The sequence below is a fragment of the Primulina tabacum genome, chromosome 14, assembly GCF_025594145.1.
Source record: "Primulina tabacum isolate GXHZ01 chromosome 14, ASM2559414v2, whole genome shotgun sequence".
Taxonomy (NCBI): domain Eukaryota; kingdom Viridiplantae; phylum Streptophyta; class Magnoliopsida; order Lamiales; family Gesneriaceae; genus Primulina; species Primulina tabacum.
Window position 1 is genome coordinate 8,066,452 of NC_134563.1, and position 24,608 is coordinate 8,091,059.

A 24,608-nucleotide genomic window follows, 5' to 3' on the forward strand; every position below is an offset into this window, starting at 1 on the left:
CTGATATTACAGAGGAGAATTGGCCCTTATACCATTTTGCATATATTTTTATGTTAATTTTATTGAACTTTATTAAATAGTGTGGAGAAAGAAGGCTCTATATCCATTTCTGTGAATATTTATTCCTTATTTGCGTAGCGGTAACCCATGGGACGGGCCTCATGGATACCTGGAAAACATAGCAGAAGATGATGGTAGTGTGGAATTAAAGTATGTGTGGTCGATTCCCAAAGAAATATATGAGAAGTACAAAGAAAAAGAGATTGAGATGTTATTTGAAATTATTTGAGTCGGGTAGGATATTAGAGCCACTATTGTATCTATTAAGTTCTCTGTTTGGATATTAAAGTAGGCTTTGGGACCACTTTTGTACATGATGTTCTTGTTATTGCACAGAGAATTATGAAAAATTTTGTGTAAAGTAGGCCGGATGGCCACCTTTGTTACTAAAGTTTTTTTTATTCAGCGATGAAGTATAGGTTGAGCTTATGAGCTATCCAAAGAAGCTGGCATATGCATACATACCGATTTTATGGACCAGAGAGTTGGATTGATGAATGTAAACACGCACTTATTTGAAGAAAAAAAAGAACCTGAAAGGAGTTAAAGTTAGCTTTACGGACTTCAGGGACGAATGAAGAGTTTAGGCTAAAACTTGACTTTTACTTCGACACCATCAAATCACATCTCCATCATCGAACCTCAATACAACAACAAAACTTCACAATACTTCTCATTTAAAATAACTAAAGTGAACCTAATGCACATGTATGTGGAAATGGGACCAACTGAAGTGCAATGCATGCAAATGACGGCTTGTGTTGGGGGTGTGTGACCTAAGTGAAATGCAACACATAAAGAAGAGATATAGCTTACCTTTTTGTTTCATTTGCTATCATATGATGGATTCCCCCATAAAATGACCAGTTTTGGGCCAAGCACCGTTGGGGAGTTTGGCCAGCATATAGCCTACAAGTGTTATAGACAAACCAACATGCGAAATATACAAAGAAAGATGCACGCGTATGAATGGCTTCTTGGGAAGAGAATGTGACCTAAGTGAAATGTGACACAATTTTAAATATAAAGATGACATAACATGTGTTAAAAATGCAATGGCTCATGATGAAGCTGCAACGGGGAGTTCGGCCAAATTATGACCTACCATAAACTCTCATTAATACTTATCAACGAAAAAGGTTTTGGTCAAGAGCATACAACTCTCGTTTGATTGTGGTAATGATATTCTTAATGACTCTCCAATCTTAAGGAAGAGTTTAATAGCTTAAGAATGAGTTTCTGGAGTTGTGGGCTGATTCATAGCTCAAAATAGCTACAAAAAATATTGTAATGCATCAAACTCCCCCGTCAGGAAAATGATAAGTACAAATACAAGAATGCCAACTAATGGCTGGAAATATTTACACACATTATTTATGCAAAGTAAACAAGCTGAGGGAGCCAAGAAAGTACCTGTCTCAATAGGTGCAGGTGACTGAGCAAAAAGAGAAGCCAATACAAAGTCAAGAATGGATGTTGTAACATCAGAAGAGCCAATATGAAAGATGATAGATATGGATGGGGCAGAAATGATATCAATCTGGCTGGGCATGACTAGGGATATAAATGAACCAAACCATTTGCGAGCTATTCGAAGCTCGGTTTGATAAAAAGTTCGTTTGAGTTCGTTTGTTAATCATATCAAGCCAAACTCAAGCTCGATTTCGAGCTCAAAAATTTAATCAAACCAAGCTCAAGCCTAGGGATATTCGGCTCGTGAGCTCGCAAACATGTTTGATAATATGCTCGCGAGCTCGAGACCGAGCTCGATTTGTTTAGGTGGCTCGTAAGCTCGAGCTCGACTCGTTTAGGTGGCTCGTCAGCTAGAACTTGGCTCATTTGTTGAGTTGACAAATAAAATATTAGTACTAATATTAATGGAAGGAGTTGAACACAAAACATAGTTGAAAAAAATATTAATTTACACCACACAGTAACAATTACATTTTTTATCTTACTTGCATGTCATTATACTAAAATATTCTTTAAAACATAATAAATTAACAGAAATACATCAATTATTCTTTTTTCCCCAAAAAATTTACATCACCAAGTCATATACACGTTGAGTAACTTTAAAATTTATTATCCTAAAATATTATATTAAATTGAATATAATGAATTTATATTGATTAAAAAATAAAATTTATTTGGAACACAGTGAATGGAGTATTAAAAGAGTGAAATTATTGCAATGTTATTTATATGGTAATATCAATGTATGACGAATATTTGTTATCTGGATTTTGGATGTATTATTTTGGGATGTTCAATAATATAATTAGTTTATGTTTTTTTAGTTGTTCTTTTTGTCGTTTTGGTTATTTATGAATGAATTTATATTTTTATGTCTGATTTAAAATTAATTCATAAATATATTTAATTTTTAACAAGCTCAAACTCAAGCTCAATTATATGCTTTACGAGCTCGAAAACGAGCCGAGCTCAAGCCAGGCTTATTAAACATGACAAACGAGCTATTATTGAATCAAGCTCGAGCCCGGGTTGATTAACATGATAAACGAGATTTTAACGAGCCGAGCTCGAGCTTTTTTCGTGCTTAGTAATTTCAATACAAATCGAGCTCGAGCTTGATAATAGAAGCTCGAATCGAGCTCGAGCTCCTCAAACAATCCTAAACGAACCAAGCTCAATCCTGATACGGTTTGGTTTGGTTTGGATTGTTTACATCCCTAGGCTTGACGTGCAAATGAATGGAAGGAGGTTCAAGGATGCATTGCATGAACTCATGAGCAATCGAGAAGAGCTTGCAAGCAAGGTTCTAAGCCTCGAAGGGTTCTTACTGCATAGAAATGAGCTTGGGGGCCATAAGATCGTTGTGCAAGTGTTAAACGAAGAGAAAAAAAGAAGCATCCGCGCCCGAGCGGTCAAATCCTACCGCTCGAGCGCCAAATTAACTGTCTACAACATAAATTCCAGAATCCTCCACGCTCGAGTAGTTATATCTTATCGTCCGAGCGCGACTTGACCTGAAGACCCCACGCCCGAGTGGCAAAATCTCGCGCCCGAGTGCGGCCACATGCGAAAGATTTGATTCTTTCCTAGTTTAGAGTCCTAATTGGTTAGGTAATTAGATTTTGCAACCCTTTAGATTTTGCAACATTATATGGACGAATATTGATTATTGTAAACAATAATTCTTGAGTTTTAATCATATTGATTAAGTTTCTCTCAAATTTCAAAGCTTGGCTTTGTATACACCTTTGTATGTTTCTCAAATCAAACTATCAAAGTTTAATATTTTGTGGCATTTTTCGATTGTTCTTCACTCGGATGGTGAAAGACGAGTTCTTTGAAAGTTCACTTGAGGTCAATTGTTTATCTCGTTAATATTTGTTGCTAAATTCTTGTAATTTGGAGTTGAATGTTACAACCTTACTTGTGTTAAAAGATCGGGAAAACACAAACGTTTCTTTGTTCATTGTAATGAGGGCGTGACTCCGTTTCTTAGCGCATTTGCTTTTCGTAGTCGAAGGATCTCATCATTTGGTATCAGAGTTTTAGGTTCCTTTGTTTCAAGTAAGTTATCTCTTAGTTTTCTTTCGTTTATTGTTTGTGTTCTTCATTCTCTTTGTGTCGCAAGATTTTTTGTGTTGAAATCTTGTGTTCGTGAATCTTGCGATTCTCGCAATTTCAGAGTCGTGATTTTTTTTTTCAAGTTGCACGAATCCATCCTTGTGCAAATCCAAAAAAAAAAAGTACCAAAAATTCAAAAATTTGCCATAAATTGGCTTTGTTTTTCGATTCTCTTGTGGGAGCCATATTCAATGGTCTCTCACAATAAAAAAAATGTTATATTATTTAGCATTAAATCTTGTTCTTATCTATATTGTGAGTCATATTCAAGTGACTCTCACAATCAAAAAAATTCAAATTTCTTGTTTTACGCAGTCCGTGTATGTCGATCTTCAAGTGTCGTGAAGTTTGAACTTGTGAGTTTGATGCACACAAGCTACAGAGCCTAAAGTGTACCCTACGAGAAAACTCTCAAAATCGAGTGACATACTTGAGGACAAGCATTTATTTCTTGGAGTGACGTGCGAGGTATTTGTAGTGAGGACAAAAAAAAAGAGTCGAGTGAATTTTCTTTAGAGTGACTAGTGAGGATTCGTGGTGAGGAAACTTTATTCTTTATTGTTTTCTACTAACCTTTTCTTGTAGGCATAATTATTGACGATCTTCAATTTCAATCAACGTTAGGAGGGTTGGATAAAATGTGGAAGAATGAGTTTAAGACTCTACGTGAAAATATAGGAGGTGCGATGAAGAAGAGGCGTATAATAGACCTGTTGGTGAGAATATGCAAGGTAGAGGAGTTGATCTAAATAGAACGTGGCATGTGAACCGTGATGATGATAGGCGATGTGAGGAGAATAATGGGTATAAAAGCCGGGAAGAGTATACGAGAAGTGATACTAAGATGACAGTTCCATATTTCAGCGGGAGAGCCGATCCAAAGGCGTACTGATAGGATCGGTTAATAGGTAGAAACGTGTTTAGAAGGGGGGTTGAATAAACACTCACGATTTTTTTTTACCTTCTTCGAACGAAGTATCAGTTTTGTGATAAACTGATACTTAGGAATCTTCTCAGTCGATGACAATCAGTTTAACTAGGTATAGTTGCGGAAATAAACTGACTGAAAGATAGAATAAATGATTGAAATAATAATGCAAGGATTTATGGATGTTCAGAGATTTGAATAACTCCTACGTCACCCCTTCTATCACAAGGATATGATATGCACTAAAAGATTTTGATCAATAAAAAATTTGTACAGACCCACTTCAGTTTGGACTTAACACTGCCAAGACTGAAACTCTTAGTTAACAACAATTTTCACAGTTCTTCAACTGGATTTTAGCATGACTGATATAAGTAATACAGAGGTTTGTGCTAATAAGCTCGAAAGATAGCCTCAAATGCTACGAATATTTATAATAAGTGTGAGCTTTCTGAATTTCAAATGAGAGTAATAAATTTAGCATAATAATATCAAGCTTAAGAGAGTGGATGAATCGTATATTTCAGCTCTGTATATCATCTGCTCTTCTTGCTTATTTATAGGCTTTCTTCCAACGGTAATAATAAATACAATTTGAAACTTTTGTATCCGTTGATTGCCACGTCAACATTCTTCTGATATTCGTACATTGTATTCTCTGAAATGCGGCGTCCCACTACAAGTTACAGTTTGCTTTGTACTATTGTCGGTTGAATGTTGATGACGTGTTAAGTTGAATGATCAGCTGATAAGTAACCTCACAACTAAGTATATCAACTGATGAATATCCAACCGATCAGTCAGTTGACAAGGTAGATTCAGTTCGACTGATAACTCCAGTTTATCAAATCGTGTGTTCGTTAATCAGTTAGTTTAACAGATTGATATCTAATTTTGTCAAACCACCGAAATTAAGTTTCCAACAATTCCCCCCTTTTTGGTGATTGACAAAACTTTGTAAAGTATGAACTGATCAACTGATCTCGAAATAGTCTTTAATTTCACTGTAGATAAATAACTTTTCCAATGTACAGATTCGTACAAAGTGTCTCATACCAAGCCCTTGGAGCTTGTTTAAGACCATATAAAGCTTTGTTCAAATAATAGACATGATTAGGAGAAGAGTGATTGATAAAACCTGGAGGTTGTTCAACATAAACTTCTTCTTGCAACTGACCATTCAGGAATGCACTCTTTACATCCATCTGGTAGACTTTAAAGTTCTTGAACGATGCATAAGCAAGGAATATTTGATAGCTTCCAGTCTTGCAACTGGTACATATGTTTCATCGTAATCAATTCCTTCTTCTTGCCTGTATCATTGTGCTACTAGCCTTGCTTTGTTGCGCACAACTAAACCATCTTCGTTCAGTTTGTTCCTGTACACCCATTTTGTACCTATAATAGTTTTTGAAATTAGTCTTGGAATTAGGTTCCAGACTTTGTTATGGGTAAACTGATTTAGCTCCTCTTGCATAGCGTTTATCCAGTTAGGATCAGCAAGAGCCTCGTCAGTTTTCTTTGGTTCCAATTGTGAGACAAAAACAGAATGAATAAACAAGTTAAGCATTTGATTTCTTGTTCTTACTTGGTCAGATGGATTACCTATTACCAATTCCGGTGGATGTGATTTCTTCCATCTGAGTTCAGTGTTTGCTGCTTCTGTATCAGCAACTGCTTCTGTTGGTAACTGAATGTTTTCAGTTTCAGTTGGAGCTATATCAGTTGGTAACTGAATATTATCTGTTTGCTCCACCAACTGATTATCAGAGCAGCTTCTTGTTCCATTGGTTGATCTAACCTTGTTCAGGTGTTTGAAGGATATTTCGATTGATATGATTTTCTTCTTCATTTTCATCCTCCAAACTGATATCTGTAAATCTATCAACTAGCTCAACTGGATCAATTGGCTTATTTGTTAGGTGTAGTTTCATCAAAAACAACATGGATAGATTCTTCAACATTTAACGAATTTTTATTGAAGACTCTATATGATTTGCTAACTGAAGAATATCCAAGAAATATTCCCTCTGCAGATTTAGTATCAAAAGCTTTTAAATGATTTTTACCATTATCGAGTCCAAAATATCTGCAGCCAAATATCCTTGAAATAAGATACCACACTTTTTCTTCCATGACAGATTTCATATGGTGTTTTCACATGATTTTTATTAATCATTGATCTGTTCTGAGCTTTAGCCCAAAACCTTTGAGAAATACCAGAATCAGCAAGCATTGTTCTAGCAGCTTCTTTAAGGGTCCGATTTCTTCTCTTAGCTACACCATTTTGCTGAGGAGTTCTAGCTGCTGAGAGCTCATGCTTAATTCCAGTGCTTTCTAAAAAATTTGAAAGAATTTGATTGATGAATTCAGTTCCTCTATCAGACCTGATTCTATCAATTCCAACTGATTTTTCATTTAGTAATCTTTTAAAGAGCTTGATCAGTTGTGCAGCAGTTTGGTATTTGGATTTGAGAACTATAATCCAAGTAAATCTTGAAAAGTCATCTACAACCACCAAGGTGTATTTCATTCCCCCTAAGCTCATAACTAGTATAGGACCAAATAGATCCATATGTAACAGTTCTAAGCATCGGGACGAAGATTTACAACCCTTGTTTTTAAAAGAAGATCTTACTTGCTTACCAAACTGACATGCTGAACAAATTTTATCTTTAGAGAAGTCCATTTTGGGTAATCCAGTTACAAGATCATGATTACTCAGATATGAAATAGATTTAATGTTTAAGTGGTTCAATCTCTTATGTCATAACCAGCAATTGGAAGATTTGGAAGCAATGAAACAGACTGGTGCATAAGGTTGTTCAGTCCAACTAACTCTGTAAGTATTGCCACATCGATTTCTAGTTAGAATGACTTCATCAGTTGAGTTTCTAACTGAACATGTGTGTTTGTCGAACTGAACTAAGAAATTATTGTCACATAACTGACTAATGCTTATCAAGTTATACTTCAAATTCTCTACTAGCAAAACATCTTTAATTGTAAAGTTACCATGGATAAGCTTGCCCTTACACACAGTTTTACCTTTGGAGTTGTCTTCAAAACTGATGTTTGGACCATTATACTTGATCAGTTGAGATAGCAAATTGGCATCTCCTGTCATATGTCGTGAACAACTGCTGTCTAGATACCAGGTTGATTCTCTTGTTGTACCTGTTACCTGCAATCACACACAGTATATAACTTTGGTACCCATATTTATTTGAGTCCTAAACTGATTAGTCTTTTAGGAACCCAGACTTGGATCAGTCTAACTGACTTCCCAGTTTCTGTGTTCCAAATGGTTTTTCTCGACTTTTTAGCAGTATGTGTGTGGTGTGAGGATGAGACAGTATGAGTTATTTCTTTTTCAACTGACTGTTCTTTTGATACCGTTTTTGAACTGGCTTACTGTTGTAGTAGTTGTAATTATCATTCCTTGAGTACTGATATTTTTTACTGAATCGTTTAGGAGACCAGTTTCTTGTATCAGTTGAACTCTCTGAGCTATATCCAATACCATATCGTTTGCCTTTGTTCTTATTCTTAGTCGATTGAACAGTTGGTTTGCTTGGTTCTGAATGTTCATTTATCATGGTTGACTTTACAAAGGTAATATAATTTCCTTTTCTATTATTCAACCTTGGCTGAGTATCAGTTGCAGAGTTTTCAACATGACTGTTAAAACCTAAACCATTTTTATCAGCAACTAATTTTTGAGCATTCTGCATTTCAGTTAATGTAACTGAAGATTTATTCCAAGTTTGAATCAGTTCAGAATTTTTTGAAATCTCAGTTTTCAACTGACATATTGAAGCTTGGTTTTCGATCAGTTCAGCATTTTTCTTGGAAATCTCCACTTTTAAATTTAAAACTTCAACTGACTTATCAGTTTCAGTTTTGTTATCACTGGGATCATTTTGCTCAGCTTTGACATTTTCAAATGATCAAGCCAGTTTGTGATACTCATTTACCATGTCATGCAACGTGGTAATGAGTTCCTCACGAGTGAAGTTAGTTGATCTAAAATCAAATACCTGTTCACTTGCTGAATCCAATTCAGCATCATCTGCCATCAAGAATTTGATTTTCTCTTCATCATCACTTGAGCTGCTTGGGTTTTCTGATTCTGACTCATCACTGTCAGTTTCAGCCCACTTTGATTTGCTTTCTTCAGCCAGGAGCACTTCATGCTTCTTTTTGGATGATCTCTTGTCATCCTTAGTCCTTCTCCTGTGCTCATATGGCTTCTTTGCTTTTTCAATTGATCCTCGATTGTCCTTCTTAGGCTTAGGACAGTCTGCTATGTAATGACCTGATTTGCCACAGTTGTAGCAAACATAGGATTCTTCTTTGGGTTGGTTCTTCTGGTATTGTTTTTGGAAGTTTCCTTGATTCTTCCTCATGAACCTTCCGAATTTTCTGACAAACAATGACATGGAATCATTGCTAAGTTGATCAGTGGATCTGTCAGCTGAACCAGTTGGTTCCTGTATGACAGCATTTAACGCCGTTGTGGCAGCTGGTGTAGAAGGTTCCCCTTCTCTGGTTTGTAGCTCAAATTCATATGCCTTTATATCGGCAAATAGATCATGTCGTTCAACTTTGTTGAGATCTTTTGATTCACGCATAGCCATGGTCTTTACATCCCACTCTTTGGGAAGACCTCTTACTACTTTTAGTGCCACTTCTTTATTTGAGTACACTTTTCCAAGTGCATTCAATTCGTTGATGATGCAGCTGACTCTTTCATCATACTCGTGCATAGACTCTCCTGCTTTCATCTTGATATTATCAAATTTTTGAACAGCAACAGACAGCTTGTTCTCCTTGGTTTGTTCATTTCCTTCACATAGCTGAATAAGTTTTTCCCATATTTCTTTTGTTGTTTTGCACGTTTTGATTTTGCTGAACGTGATTTTGTCCAGCGTTTTGTATAAGATGTCCTTGGCCACATTATCCAAGTTTCCTTTTCTTTTGTCTTCAGTTGTCCACTCATCTCTAGGCTTTTCTATTCGTTGGGGTGCTCTGTCAGTGATGGAAATTGCAGTGTTTGTTTTTAATATCTTCATTGGACCATCAGTGATGACACACCACATGTCATCATCTTGTGCAGCTAGATGAGCCTGCATTCTTATTTTCCAATCATCAAAGTCTTCTCTGGAAAACATAGGTATTTTGTTGAATGAAGACATATCGAACAATTGTAAGTGAGAATATTCTGAAACAAGATTTAACTGTGCTCTCATACCACTTGATAGGATCAGTTAATAGGTAAAAACGTGTTTAGAAGGGGGGGTTGAATAAACACTCACGATTTTTTTAACCTTCTTCGAAAGAAGTATAAGTTTTGTGATAAACTAATGCTTAGAAATCTTGTCAGTCGATGACAATCAGTTTAACTAGGTATAATTACGAAAATAAACTGACTGAAAGCTAGAATAAATGATTGAAATAATAATTCAAGGATTTATGGATGTTCGGAGATTTGAATAACTCCTACGTCACCCTTTTATCACAAAGATAGGATATGCACTAAAAGACTTTGATCAATACAAAACTTGTACAGACCCACTTCAGTTTGGACTTAACACTGCCAAGGCTGAAACTCTTAATTAACAACAATTTTCACAGTTCTTCAACTGGATTTTAGCACGACTGATATAAGTAATACAGTGGTTTGTGCTAATAAGCTTGAAAGGTAGCCTCAAATGCTATAAATATTTCTATTAAGTGTGAGCTTTCTGAATCTCAAATGAGAGTAATAAATTTAGCAGAATAACAGCAAGCTTAAGAGAGTGAATGAATCGTATATTTCAGCTCTGTATCTCATCTGCTCTTCTTGCTTATTTATAGGCTTTTTTCCAACGGTAATAATAAAACAATTTGAATCTTTTGTATCCGTTGATTGCCACGTCAACATTCTTCTGATATTCGTACACTGTATTCTCTGAAATGTGGTGTCCCACTACAAGTTACAGTCTGCTTTGTACTATTGTCGGTTGAATGTCCTTTTCAACTGATAACGTGTTCAACTGAATGATCAGCTGATAAGTAACCTCACAACTGAGTATATCAACTGATCAGTCAGTTGACAAGGTAGATTTAGTTTGCCTGATAACTCTAGTTTATCGAATCGTGTGTTTGTTGATCAGTTAGTTTAACAGATTGATCTCTAATTTTGTCAAAACACCGAAATTAAGTTTCAAACACGTACCTTGAGTGGGATGAAAAGATGGAGTGTATATTTGAGAGGCGGGAAGATTATACGGATGCAATGAAGGTAAGACGAGCTTGTAGTGAGTATACCGACTATGCAACTACTTGGTGGGATAAGTTAGTACTGAGTAGGAGACGATGTGGGAATGACCCTATAGTTACGTTGGATGAGATGGAAGGGGTGATGAGGAAGCGATTTGTTCCAAATCACAATAATAGGCAAGGTGGTAGGAAAGATGAGCGTGGCTTGTATGATGATTCGGTGGCATCCAACTGGCGGTCCAACAGAAGCGAGAAAATCGTGGAAAGGCAAATGGTTGAGTCGAGGCATGAAGCTACAAGGCATGAACATCGAGGTACATCTAAAACTTCTAGTCCTCATACTGTTGATATTATATGTTGTTGGTATTTAGCAGTTGGTCATGATATTAGTCAATGTACACGTGAGGAGACGATAGTAATAAAATCTCCAGTTGAGCTTAAATCTCAAATGGAGCTTGATGTTGCAGTTGAGCTTGAATCTCAAGTGGAGGTTGAGGTTGTTGTTGAACCTGAATCTGAAGTCGAGGTTGGGGAGATTGAGGTTGTTGTTGAACCTGAATCTGAAGTCGAGGTTGGGGAGATTGAGGATGATAATAATACACTGGTTCTTGACGTGAGTGTTGAGCGGTATGTGGTGGAAGGTGAATTTATAGATGATGGTACTTCACTGGTTGATGATACGAGTACTGTTGAACAAAACATCGTGGAAAGTGAGTCATTATGTGAGAAATAAGTGTGTGATTTGTCTACTAAGGAATAAGAGAGTAAGAAAGGTGAAACTATGGTTTATGAACTTCTTGAGGAACAAAATATTTCATTGGTTCAATTGAATCCAAATGTTCTTGAGGATCAAATGAAATTTATTCATGAATTGAGTGAAAAGAAATGTGAAATGGCCGAAAAAAAGAGAGAACAAAAGAGTGAGATGACCATAGAAAGGAAAAAAGAAGAAAATGATGAGATGAGAGAAAAAGAAAAAGAACAAGAGACCAAAGAAAAAGAAAAAGAACAAGAAAAATAATTTGAAGGCCCAAAAGAGTGAGGTTGAGAATTATTTACTTTTGTATAAACCTCTTCAAGTACCTTTATACAAGGTGGTTTATTCTCATTGTGATGATATAGCCGGTTCAATCCCGAGCATTGTCACTTCTTCTTTGCAGGATTATGGTAATGTCATGATAAGGAGGCGAGCAAGCGTTTATGGTGTAAAAATGCAATGGGATGATCCACATGAAGTTGGGTACAATCGCAATGAGGTAAGGTTAGTTGCCAAGGCAATATCTGAGAGGTATGATTTGATTCCTTACCTTTATTCTTTCTTGTGTTGTATTCAAGAATTTGGAGTGAGTGTTGGAAGTGTGATGTCCAAAGGTTTAACGGTGATTTAACCTTTTTGCCTAATTGTCATAGAATTGAGAATGGTGACATATTGCATGAATCAAATTCAAGTGTTAGTGATTTTAGTGTTCAAAGATTTTCAAATTTATGAGACTTTGTCATGGCCATGAATCGTATGCGTTAGGCTTAAACCTTTGTGATGTGTTAAATGATTGCATGGTTGCAAGTATATTTAGTGTGTCCTATTTGCATTATTTAAATTTGTTTGGGGATGGTTTTGAGAGATTGATTGTTTGATATGATAATATTTTCATTCATGATGAATATATGTTTAAAGAGACTAAATTTTTCATTTTATATTCATTGCATGAGCTACGTGATAGTGAGGAGTATTGTGTTGGTTTTGTCTTTGATAAAATGCATGATTATATGTGTTGGTTGCATATGAAGAGGTATATTGAGTGGGATTGTGAAACATGCATTGCATATAAGAGATTTACCTTTCAGCTAGACTCTTATATTGTGCATGAACTATATCTTATTCCTAGTGAACTATGGTCATACACGTGTAAGGATTTAATTTTTGTGTTAACTAGGTCTAAGAAGGGGAGGAATCTGATTTTTGTGATACTTAATGATATCTTGTTGTTATTATTTGTGTCATGTGTTATTTGATGTTTGGTGTAATTGATGATTACATGGAGAGGGCGACCAAGGAGTTGGGATGCCAAACCATGATGGAACACGCGGGTGAAAGCGCCTACAAACTTGAGTTTAAAGGTAAACATGTTGATATATAATCCTTGTTATTACTAACTTGCTTTGTTTTTCTGTAGGTAGACAAGATTTGAGGACAAATCTTTTTGAAGAAGGGGAATATGATATGAATCTGGCCGGGCATAACATGCAAATGAATGGAAGGAGGTTCAAAGAGGCATTGCATGGACTCGTGCGCAATCGAGAAGAGCTTGCAAGCAAGGTTCCAAGCCTTGAAGGGTTCATGATAAATGGAAATGAGCTTCGGGGCCATAAGATCGTTGTTCAAGTCTTAAAAGAAGAGAAAGACATAAGCCTTCGTGCCCGAGCGGTCAAATCCTACCGCCCGAGCGCCAAATTCACTGTCCAGAACGTAAATTTTAGAATCCTCTGCGCCCGAGCGGTAACATCTTACCGCTCGAGAGCGACTTGACCAGAAGACCCTGCGCCCGAGCGTGCCCATCTGCGGAAGATTTGATTCTTTCTTAGTTTAGAGTCCTAATTTGTTAGGCAATTATATTTTGCAATCTTTTAGATTTTGCAACATTATATGGACGAATTTTGATGATCGTAAACAATAATTCTTGAGTTTTAATCATATTGATTGAGTTTCTCTAAATTTCAAAACTTGGCTTTGTAAACACCTTTGTGTGTTTTTCAAATCAAACTTATCAAAGTTTAATACTTTGTGGCGTTTGTCTATTGTTCTTCACTTCGGATTGTCAAAGACGAGTTCTTTGAAGGTTCGCTTGAGATCGATTGTTTATCTCGATAATATTTGTTGCTAAATTATTTGTAATTTAGAGGTGAATATTACAAGCTTACTTATGTCAAAAATATCGAGACAAAACAACTGTTTCTTTGTTCATAGAATCGAGGGTGTGACTCCGTTTTTGAGCGCGTTTGCTTTTCGTGGTCTAAGATCGCATCAAGCAACTTCTGATGATAAAATTGGTGCAACCAAAGTGATCATAAACGGGGGAATCACAGCAATCACAGACCTGTAGGTCAATAAAGTCATGTGCAAAGAAACTCCTGTCACAAAATTAAAGCAACAAATGTGCAATAGAATCATTGTTTCTCCTCAGGTAATAATGATACTCTCACAAGGTTCAACTTACACAATATATGAAACTATGTACATGTAATTGAGCATAAAAGCAAAAACAAGATAATTACATGTGGTCATGGGATATGTAGAGTTAACTTGGGGAGTCACTTGGGTCGCGTGCATATCAACAGTAGGGGCGACAATTGGATGAACAATCAAAACAAAGTTTGGGGTTTGGGCTGGAAAATTCTTGTGGATTTAATTTGGGCAAAATGAAAAACACCATTAAGGCGCAAGGGTGACACAATGATGGCTGATAAGAACCGCACGACCGAACAAAAAAATGGCAGAGAGTGATTGTTGTGTGAAAGATAACAGAAGCAGATTGACGGTGGTTCCTAATTGGGCCACGAACGAAGAAGAAACATGTTTGGATTGAGTGCTTATGGTCGATGTTGGAGGAGCAATTGTAGCCCATGCTGATAATATGGATTGAAGAAATATTAAAGATGTTGTGTGGGGAATAATTGAAATTATTGAAAGAATCATGAAACTTGGGTGTAAATAAGAATTTGAATGCAAGGATTTAAGAGAGATTTGTTGAATACGAACCAAACAAGAGGTTAAATTTTTTAGCTTAGCTTTTGAATGAAACGAAAGTTTTTTGGTTTTTTTGTTTTTTTGTCAAAACAGTTCACGCTCCTGTAGTCAATTTGACTCAGTGAGCTTTGCTAATGGAAATTTGAATTTAGACTTAGTGGGCTTTGCTATTTAAAATGAATTTTGATTTAGATTAGAGAATTTATACACAAGAATTCTGGTCGAATGGATCAATGCTTGCGGAAGACATTTTTTTTCGTAAAAAAAATTTTTGCCTGATATGACAAACCCATGAAATTTTCAAGTAAATGGGTTATATATATTTTGGCACAAATAATTATGCACAATCCAATGAACTTGAATTAACAGGCACATACATATAAGCACATTCAAAACGGTTTGAATATGTCATGCAAGCAGAGAAGATCGTGGAGAATAGGTCGTGGAATGATGGACGAGTAAAAAAATCAACCAGACAGTGTAGAAGAAGGAAAGCAACGATAGAAGCAAAAGAAAAACGCAACTCAATCGCTCAACAAAAATTAAGGCCATGATAAAATAATCGACCAGGGAAAATCTGGCTTCATTTGTAGTTGAAATTGTACTCTTTCAACTCTTTGGTCGATTTGAAACTTAAACTAGATTCTAAGTTCCTAAATAGATCAAGACAAAAAAGTTCGAAACAATTGCATGGTTTCAACGTTTCTTTCTCGTTTCACACGTGTGTGTATCATGTATACATATCAAAATATTGTATAAGCAGGATGTATCGTCTCACCTCTTTTTCTTTCATGGCTTCCGATATCTCATGTGTAAATCTATGTACTTATAAAAATGTAGATTTAAGACAATGTTTTGTAATTATGAATTGGCTAAACTAGCCCTCAATATATGTAAAAAGTAGACATTATTGTTTTTCAATTGTTGATCATGTCAAACTCTATAGTAGTGTGAATAAAAGACGGTGTTTTTTACTCGTGAATTGTTCAAATAAAGGGCAATGTTTTCTAATTTTGAATTGTTGAATGTTTTTATTTTCTAATTCTCCATTGCATTATTGCTTGTAACCTAGAATGAACCATTGTTGTCACATGTTCTTAGTTATTCCAATAATTATAATTAAGAACTATTTTAAATTTTTAAGATGTATTTTTTAAAAATTGTAGGAGCATATTTATCAATTAATTGATGTTATGAGTAGAAAAATATCAACAGCATATGCCAAAATGTTTTCTTACACTCTTATATTTCTTAATCAATTCAAATTCATTCATATCATTGTATTTATATTGTTTTGTTAGTTCAATTTAGTACTGAATATGAAAATCATTATTTTCGATTGTTATAATTTGTTATGATCCATCTTTTTTCCGGAAAAAATGTTTTTTGATGTATTTGATCACGTTGTGCAAGGAGTAAAATATATTTTTATTATTAATTTATTTTTTTGTTATATAAAATATGGATTCACGTGCGTCACACGTGTTTTCATGCTAGTACTTATTATATGCATAGATGTGTACCTATTTACTAATCGATATCTTCCATTCACGGATTTAAGTGACTCATTAACTCATGTAATGTATCGCTTACTACCAATTAATTCATTCTTAATGTCTCTTATGATTTCAGTATCTTAGTTTCATAATAATAACACATAACCACATAATTATTGAGAATTTCAAACATGGTTTCCAAATATAAGGTACGAGAGCCTTACAGCTTGTTGGAATAGAACGGAATTCTACTGCCTTACAGCTCGAATCCAGGGCCAGGATTCAAGGGATATTTGTTATTTGTCTGGCGACGCGAGTTTGAAAAGATGTCCGTGTGTTTGCTGGGGGTCGGGGCGATAATCCTAATATTGTTTTGCGCTGCGGTTCCTTGAAGAATTCTAGGATTGAAACGCAGACATCTAAATGTTGCAATGGCGGGTCAGAAACAAGATGATAATTACCCCCTCCCTAGTCTTTAGGTATGGTTGTGGATACCTCCTTGGTGATACCCCATATCTAGGCCCATCAAGATTAGGCGGAGGAAAGACGTGCGAGGAGAAGACGAGTAAAGAGGGCGAGGCGCAGCTGTGATAGGCGAGGGCGGTGCAAGAGACAGGGCGAGGGCGAGAGCTCGAGAAAAGCGAGCAGGGTTGCGGGGCGATGCACTCGGCGCAAGGCGAGTATATGAGAAGGGGCGAGGCTGTGGAGTGAAAGCGTGTGCCAGACTAGGGCTAGGCTTTGCGCGAGGAGGAGCGAGGCTGGCTGTTGCGAAGCGAAGTGGCGAGGGGCTGTGCAAGGCGAATGTACTGGTGTGGTTGTGGAGAAAATGTGAAGGGAAGACGGGAGTGAAGTGGAAAAGGGATTAATATTCACAGGGGAGCCCAACACATATCTGACCCTTCACAATGGGAAGGTGATTTAATTTGTTTCCAAATTTTTGGAGACTAGTGAGCAGCAAAGGAAGAACACACAAATCACATGTTGTAAACCGAGTACAACGCAATTAAGCGAACTTCGAAACTGCGATTTAGTTCGACTTGGGAGGGGGAGACTGGTGATACCCCATGACTAGACCCATCAAGTTTAGGCCCAATCCAGATTCTGGACACCCGGTCCATCCCGGCCCATGTATTCTCCTATAAATACCTGGTTCAGATGTATAACTGATATATTCACTATATTATTTTTCAGCAGCACCCTTAGCTGCTTTCCACTTATATCCTCAGTCTCTGACTTGAGCGTCGGAAGGGCTACGCCGGGACACCCTCCCGCCCCCTTCTAACAGTCTTATTCGTGATTTTAGACTCAGGGCAATTTCAAAACCTGCGTCTGGACTAGTGACATTTGTTGGATTCGAACCTTAAATTTTCTTTAAGTATCAGTCCTTTAATCAACAATTGAACCGAGAGTTCTTTACGTTTTAGAAAGATAAATACGTGGATTACTCAGTTTTCTTGGTCTAAAGAAGATAAAATTTGTCTTTGATGGAGAGTAAATCGCATAGGTGTCAAATTACGTTTTAGAAGAAACAGAAATTTTTTTTGGTCTAAAGAAGATAAAATTCTCTTGACAACCTAAATAAGAGAAGTCATTGGGACGCAAATATCTCTTTACCCTTAAAGTCATACAATTTATGAATTTCTTAAAGCAAAATGAATATTGAAAACTTTGAGCCGAAAATAAAACTATTCATTCAGCTACAGTCCACACACGTCACACACACATAACAATTAGATTTTTGAACACATCAAATTGTTTTAGTTAGGACGTTTACTTGTAGCTCATCTGACATCACTTCTCAATTTTTAGGTTTATACCCATAATTTTGGGCATTGGTTAAGTCCATAATAATTATACGAAAATATTAAATAATATCATGGTTTTTAAAAAAAAAGTATTTTGACTCAATTATTTGAAAAATAAAAAACTTTATTGAATGAAAACTAAAACCATATAGCTATTGCAATTTGGATCACTTTCAAGAAAATATAAACAAGCTTTTGTACTTTAATAGCAGAGTTTGCGCACTTGTGGTTATGTCAACCTGAGTTAATTACAATTTGACACCTATACGATTTACTCTCCATCAAAGATAAATATAAATATAGATTTATAATTGGAAAATAAAGAGTCGAACGTGGATTTTTTTAAAATCTGTTACGTAGAAATGTTGAAATTTATCCTTTGCAACCTTTTGGATTTTGTGGATGACAGATTAATTATTAAGCCTTTATGGTTGACTAAATCGTACCACTTGTAATATTAGTTGATAAACATATTAAAAAATGGAAGTAAGTCACAATTAATTGGACTTATTTTGTCCAATAAATAAATTTAAACATTTTAACAACTCTAGGAAAACGACAAGAACTCAACAAAATATGCAAATTGGGCTAAATTATCAAGCCACATTTGTCTCCTTCATATATTTTTTGTTATTTTGAAAGTGATATTATCTATTTTGTAAGAACCAAGAAATAATATTAGAAAATACACATTTTGAAATCTTCCTAACTTTCACATTTGTAAGTCAACTAAACAAGAGTACTTGCATAGTTTAAATATTTTTCCAGGAACTGAAAATTCTTAAATCGGTTCAAGTTTTCCTTCTATATATCAAATGGTATATGTAGGACTAAACATTCGTCGTTTTACCAAAAATTATAGTTAGTAGTAACTTTACAATTCAAATATTTTAAAACGCACAGCAGCTCAAGCACCACATTTCAATTGTTCTATCTAGCAGAAATAATTGTTGCACTCAACAATCTTCATACCAATAATTGTATTATTTGCAATCAATGTGAATCAAACCCGTGATATGGGCTCTGATACCAATTGTGCGATTTACCAAAAATTATAGTCAGTGGTAACAGTGCAATTCAAATCTTTTAAACCGCAAATCAGTTCAAATATCACGTTTCAATGGCTCTACTCAACAAGCTTTACCCAACAAAAACAATTATTGCACACTTAACAGTATAACAACAAACAATAACTCATTCAATTGTTCTACCCAACAAGCTCTACCTAACAAAGACAATTATTGTACACTTAACGATATAACAACAAACAATAACTCATGTATCAATATATGTAAAAATATTCTTTATCAAGTATTGTTTGGTTCTTTAAAGCATTCTTGCGAGTTATTAAATATTAATCAAATATCATATTGATTATTTATTATATACAAAAGGTGTGTTTCTGTAGATACATTACACAAATGACCTATTAAATCTTACATTATTGTATATAGTCAGAATTAAGAGTGCAAATAAACATTATAAAAGTTAGTATAATTTAATTATTTTATAGTAACTATTACCAAACTTCTAACAAAAACATATAGCATAATCTAAAAATAAAATATTGTTTAAATTATATAATTTTTTGCAATACCTATGCTATAATTTGATTACTGCAAGGTGTATCTAAAATTCAGTCCCTGCAAAATGTAGAAATGTACAAATTTTCTTATTTTTTCGGAGAAAATTAAATATTATCGATCAATTCAGAATTTTAGTACATTGATTTATTTTTTTCAATTTTGATTATATTTCATCCAAAATCAGTCTTCGTATCAACACTACGATAAAAAAAAATATAAACTAATAAACTAAGATTATAAAATTATCAATAGCAACAACAGAAATTTAAAACATATAAATTAAATTGCAATTATGAGTCGAACACACATCTAGAGCTGACAAAGTCCATGTCAACGGCTCTTTGTTCCCTTGAAAATATCAACATCAACAAATCAAAATATATTTCAAACAAATCCCATTAAGAAAGCTGCAATTTTGTTGCCAAATTACGAGTAATTTTCTGTCGGAAAACGATGTGATACCGAAAGAATTTTTAGGAGACTAGTTCAATGGTCAACCATGGAAACGTCGTCTTGAACTGCAAACGAGGGAGCATTTTTGCACGATCTCTTAGTTGAGTTTCTCTCTACTGCATCGCATCAATGAATATCTCAGATAACGGCACCAACTGGTCCAAGGTATGAATTAACTCTTAGTTCCAAGAAATTTTACCTCTAAATTTCTTTAGTTTTCGTTTTCAAGATTTTTCATGCAAAATATGAGGATAATGCTAAGTTTTTGTAATTGTATTGTTATGATGATGCAATGGAAGAAAATCTAAATGGGAATTGTGTGCTGTGTTTAAATTTCAAACATCACATGGATAAATTTTCTTCGAAAGAATAATCTATATATCAGAAACTTCAGACAGTGAGGAAATGGTGTTCTTGAGCTTTTTACTGCTTTAAGAGAACGGGAATTTCGTTCTCTTTCTAATTTTTTCGAGCTTTTCTTGTTTGTTTGACACAAGAATTCTTACGAGTCTCATTCAAGGGAAGAAATAAATTCGAGTGGCAGTCTTGGTGGGGCTCTATTAAGAGCTATTTCAGAGATTTTGAAGTCACTTTTATGCATAGAAATAGAGGAGGATGTCTTAATCGAAATCAGTTGTTATTTTTACCGAGCATCTGTGGTGGTAAAGGAGCTGCAGATAAACAGGAATACGCCAACAGATGCAATCGAAATCTTGCAATCATTGTCAAGAAGAGTCGAATCGGCGAAAAGCATCACGACGCAAGTAGAGAAGAATGCACAAAAAATAGTTGTTTCTGATGTTCAGAACGTTGTGCAGCAAATCGAAGGTGTTGTGAGGAACATAGGGGAAAATCTAAGTATCCTACCTTCATCAACATATGGGAATCAAGATTATGTCGAGAGGGCGGCTAAGGCACTTTCCGAGGAGATGAAATATGCATCATTTTTGGTTAGGTTGGGTCAAAACTCGGAGATGAAACAGAAACTTCACGTATTGAGCACGGGGGCTTTAAAGAGGGGTGTAAGGAAACAGGTTGATGAGGATCTTTATTCCGTCGATGTCGAGGTTTCTGCTGCTAATATTCAGTTTCCAGACACATCCCAGACGTATGTGTCTGATACTACAGAGAGCTCTCCAATGGCAAACAGAAATGTCTCCAAAAGTTTGAGTGCTGGATCATCACTAATGTCTTTGCCACAGTTTGCTCACATGGAACCGTTGTACGACACGTTTTTCTGTCCTTTGTCGAAAAAGGTCATGGAAGATCCTGTTACCTTAGATAGTGGGGTGACGTACGAGAGAAATGAGATCACCGAGTGGCTTGACAAAAATGAGGACTCGGAGGAAATTTTCTGCCCGAAATCTGGTCAGAAGTTGAAGACCAAAAACTTGAGTACAAATGCAGCTCTAAAGGCGACTATCGATGAATGGAAGGAAAGAAATGAAGCGGCGAGAATCAAGGTGGCTCGAGCAGCCCTATCTTTGGCCAGTTCAGACAATATGGTACTGGAAGCGATTAATGATCTGCAAATTGTCTGCAAGACTAAGGCTTATAATAAGGTACAGGTTCGTAACATTGGAATTATACCGTTACTGGGTAATTTTCTGCAGTACAGAAACAGAAGTGTGAGGTGTGTGACACTTGAACTGTTAAGACAATTGGCTGAAGATGATGAAGATGGAAAGGTAATTAGTTATATCTATTTGTTTGTTTCTTGTTTCTAAAATCTGATAGTATACATAGTTATTATTGGGATGTTATGTTATATAATGCAGGATGTTATAGCGAAGACTATTGATGTTTCAACTATTATAAAGATGCTGTCCAGCAGTCACAAACCTATCAGGCACGCGTCAGTGTTGGTCTTGGTTGAGCTGTCGACATCTCGGTTTCTGTGTGGCGAGATTGGGACAGTTGCAGGCGGAATTCTTATGCTGATCACGGCAAAATACAGGCAGTCTTCAGATGCTTTCACTTCAGAAAAGGCCAATGAAATCTTGAAGAACTTGGAGATACTTCCGAATAACATCAAGCTCATGGCAGAAAATGGATACTGGGAACCACTGCTTACTCATCTTTTTGAAGGTACCATAAAAATTTCTTCGATGAAATAATTTAGCGGTCACTTCCTGCAAGAAAATCCAAGTAATCGTTCTCTAGGGTGCAAGTTTCTTGTGAAACATTTAATTGTTTTTAAGTTTGAATCGAACATTTGCAGTTACACTAAAGTAATATGCCACTCAAATCTTTTGAAATGAAGTGAAGCCCAAGTATCATGTCTTAAATGTTCAGCTGCATTCAGTTGAGAAAAAATGCGGGGAAAAATATAGCTCCTGATGAAGAACTCATGCACTTGTTTTGATAAAAAAAAAAAATTATTGAATTTTAATATATTGTTGCATGTTCCTGCTCTAACACAACCTGAATACGGCAATAACAATCAAAGTTAAATGACAGGTAGCGAAGAGATGAGAATAAAGATGGCAAATGATCTTGGCGAAATCGTTCTTGGACCCGACAGCAAAAAAATCGTTGCAGAAAGGGCCTCACCAGCTCTAATTCAAATGGTACAAAATGGAAACTATCTGAGCAGAAATGCATCATTCAAGGCCTTAAAACAGATATCATGTTACCATCCAAATGCAGCAATTCTTGTTGATGCCGGAATAATGCAGACCATGGTTGATGAGATGTTCACCCGCACAATTCATAACGAACCAATGAATTCAAAAACAGAGGCAACTGAAATACTAGCTAATATACTCGAATCAGGACTTGATGTTGAAAGTTTTCAGGTCAACAAGTATGGCCACACGATGGCTTCAGACTACATATTATACAACATCATTATTGGAATCAAGAACTCAACCCCAGATGAGCTGAATATAAACCTCATCCGTATTGTACTATGCTTGATCAAGTTCCCTAAAGCATCAAGTACTGTTGTTTCTGTGATCAAGGAATCGGAGGCTAGTTACAATTTAATCGAACTTATAAATAATCCGAATGAGGAAATCGGGATTGCATCAATCAAACTGCTTATCATTTTGTCAAGCTTCATGGGGCACACATTATTGGACCGACTCTGCAAAACACGAGGCCAACCGGAGAGTCTTATCCCAAATCCTGATGAAATTACAAGAATCACGGAAAAGCATGCTGTTTCAGCCAATTTCCTCGCAAAGCTTCCACATCAAAACCTGACACTCAATCTAGCTTTAGTCAACAATAACGTCATTCCAGTAATCACGAAAAGTATCAATCAGATACAAACGGCCGGCACAAGATCAAGCAGGCATGCAGGAAGTTACTTTGAAGGAATTGTAGGCATTCTTGTCAGATTGACCACAACATTATACGACCATCAGATCTTGTTTACCGCGAGAACGTACAATTTTGCATCTGTTTTTGCCGAACTATTAACAAGATCATTCTCAGATGAGGTTCAGAGGCAATCTGCAATAGGATTGGAGAATCTATCAACACAATCAATCAGTCTATCAAGGCCACCCCAAAAGAAGACCACCAAGTTCTTGAAAATCGTTTTCTCTCGCAAATGTATCTCAATCAAGCGGTCCAAAGGAGAAGAATTCTCATTGTGTCCTGTTCATAGAGGGGTTTGTTCCTCACAAGAGACCTTCTGCTTGCTTGATGCTGAGGCTGTAGACCAATTGTTGGCCTGTTTGGACCATGAAAACATTAGCGTAATTGAAGCGGCTTTATCAGCTTTATCTACATTGTTGGATGACAGAGTAAACGTGGATCAAAGTGTAAGCTTCTTGTCCGAGAAACGAGCCATCCATCATGTGTTGAATGTGGTGAAGGAGCACAAAGAAGAAGTTTTGTGGCAGAAGGCATTCTGGATGATTGAGAAATTCTTGATCCGAGGTGGGGAGCAGTCAGTTTCGAACATTTCACAGGACAGGCTTTTTCCTGCTACATTGGTTAGTGCATTCCACCACGGTGATGACCGCACAAGACAAATGGCTGAAAAGATTTTAAGGCATTTAAATAGGATTCCAAATTTAGCCAATACAGTGACCTTTACTACGTGAAAAAAGTTCTCTTGCTAAAGATTTTTACTATTTCTGTCTTCTGTAAATTATTTTGAAGTGTTTCTGCTTTGAACTTCTGGCTATCATTCTGCAATCTTGAGGATTGCATTTACTTGTAAATTTGTATTTTATTTTTGACTTCCTTGATGATAATCTGCGCTTGTAAATGAACTTGAATGGAATTTTCTCGATAATTCTTGGTTATGTCATGAGTATTGGTGCCACCTGAAATGAAAAATATTCATATCTTATTTATAGTTTTTCTTTTATATGCAAATTTCACCTCTCATTCCTGCCCTGTATATATTTATATTGAGACGATCAACGTAAACTTGGACTAACTTTTAAGTTAATATGAAGATTTTGTTATGCATTCTTGAATTAAAAGACACTGACTTCCTGATTCTCAAGGGTTCACCCTCAAGAAAAATTAAACTAAAAGTAAAAAATGGCAGATGTAATAAATTTAATATCAGGTTACATCTTCTTTTTTTAAGATTAATTGAGCAGATTATGCTTTTACATAATCATTTGAAAGCTAGTGAATTATGTCCAACAATTTATTATTTAAGATCAAGTAAAATCATCAAAAAATGATGAACATACATAATTACAA

At 35.8% G+C, this 24,608-nt stretch overlaps 1 protein-coding gene across 1 annotated transcript; it reads left to right on the plus strand.

Annotated features, from left to right (window-relative positions):
- Positions 1–19,861: 19,861 nt before the first annotated feature.
- Positions 19,862–24,174, plus strand: LOC142525241 (putative U-box domain-containing protein 42). The gene is made up of 4 exons (XM_075629461.1): positions 19,862–20,099; positions 20,432–21,622; positions 21,713–22,022; positions 22,395–24,174. The coding sequence occupies exons 1-4, from the start codon at positions 20,064–20,066 to the stop codon at positions 23,990–23,992; spliced, it is 3,135 nt and encodes a 1,044-aa protein (XP_075485576.1). The 5' UTR covers positions 19,862–20,063; the 3' UTR covers positions 23,993–24,174.
- Positions 24,175–24,608: the final 434 nt, after the last annotated feature.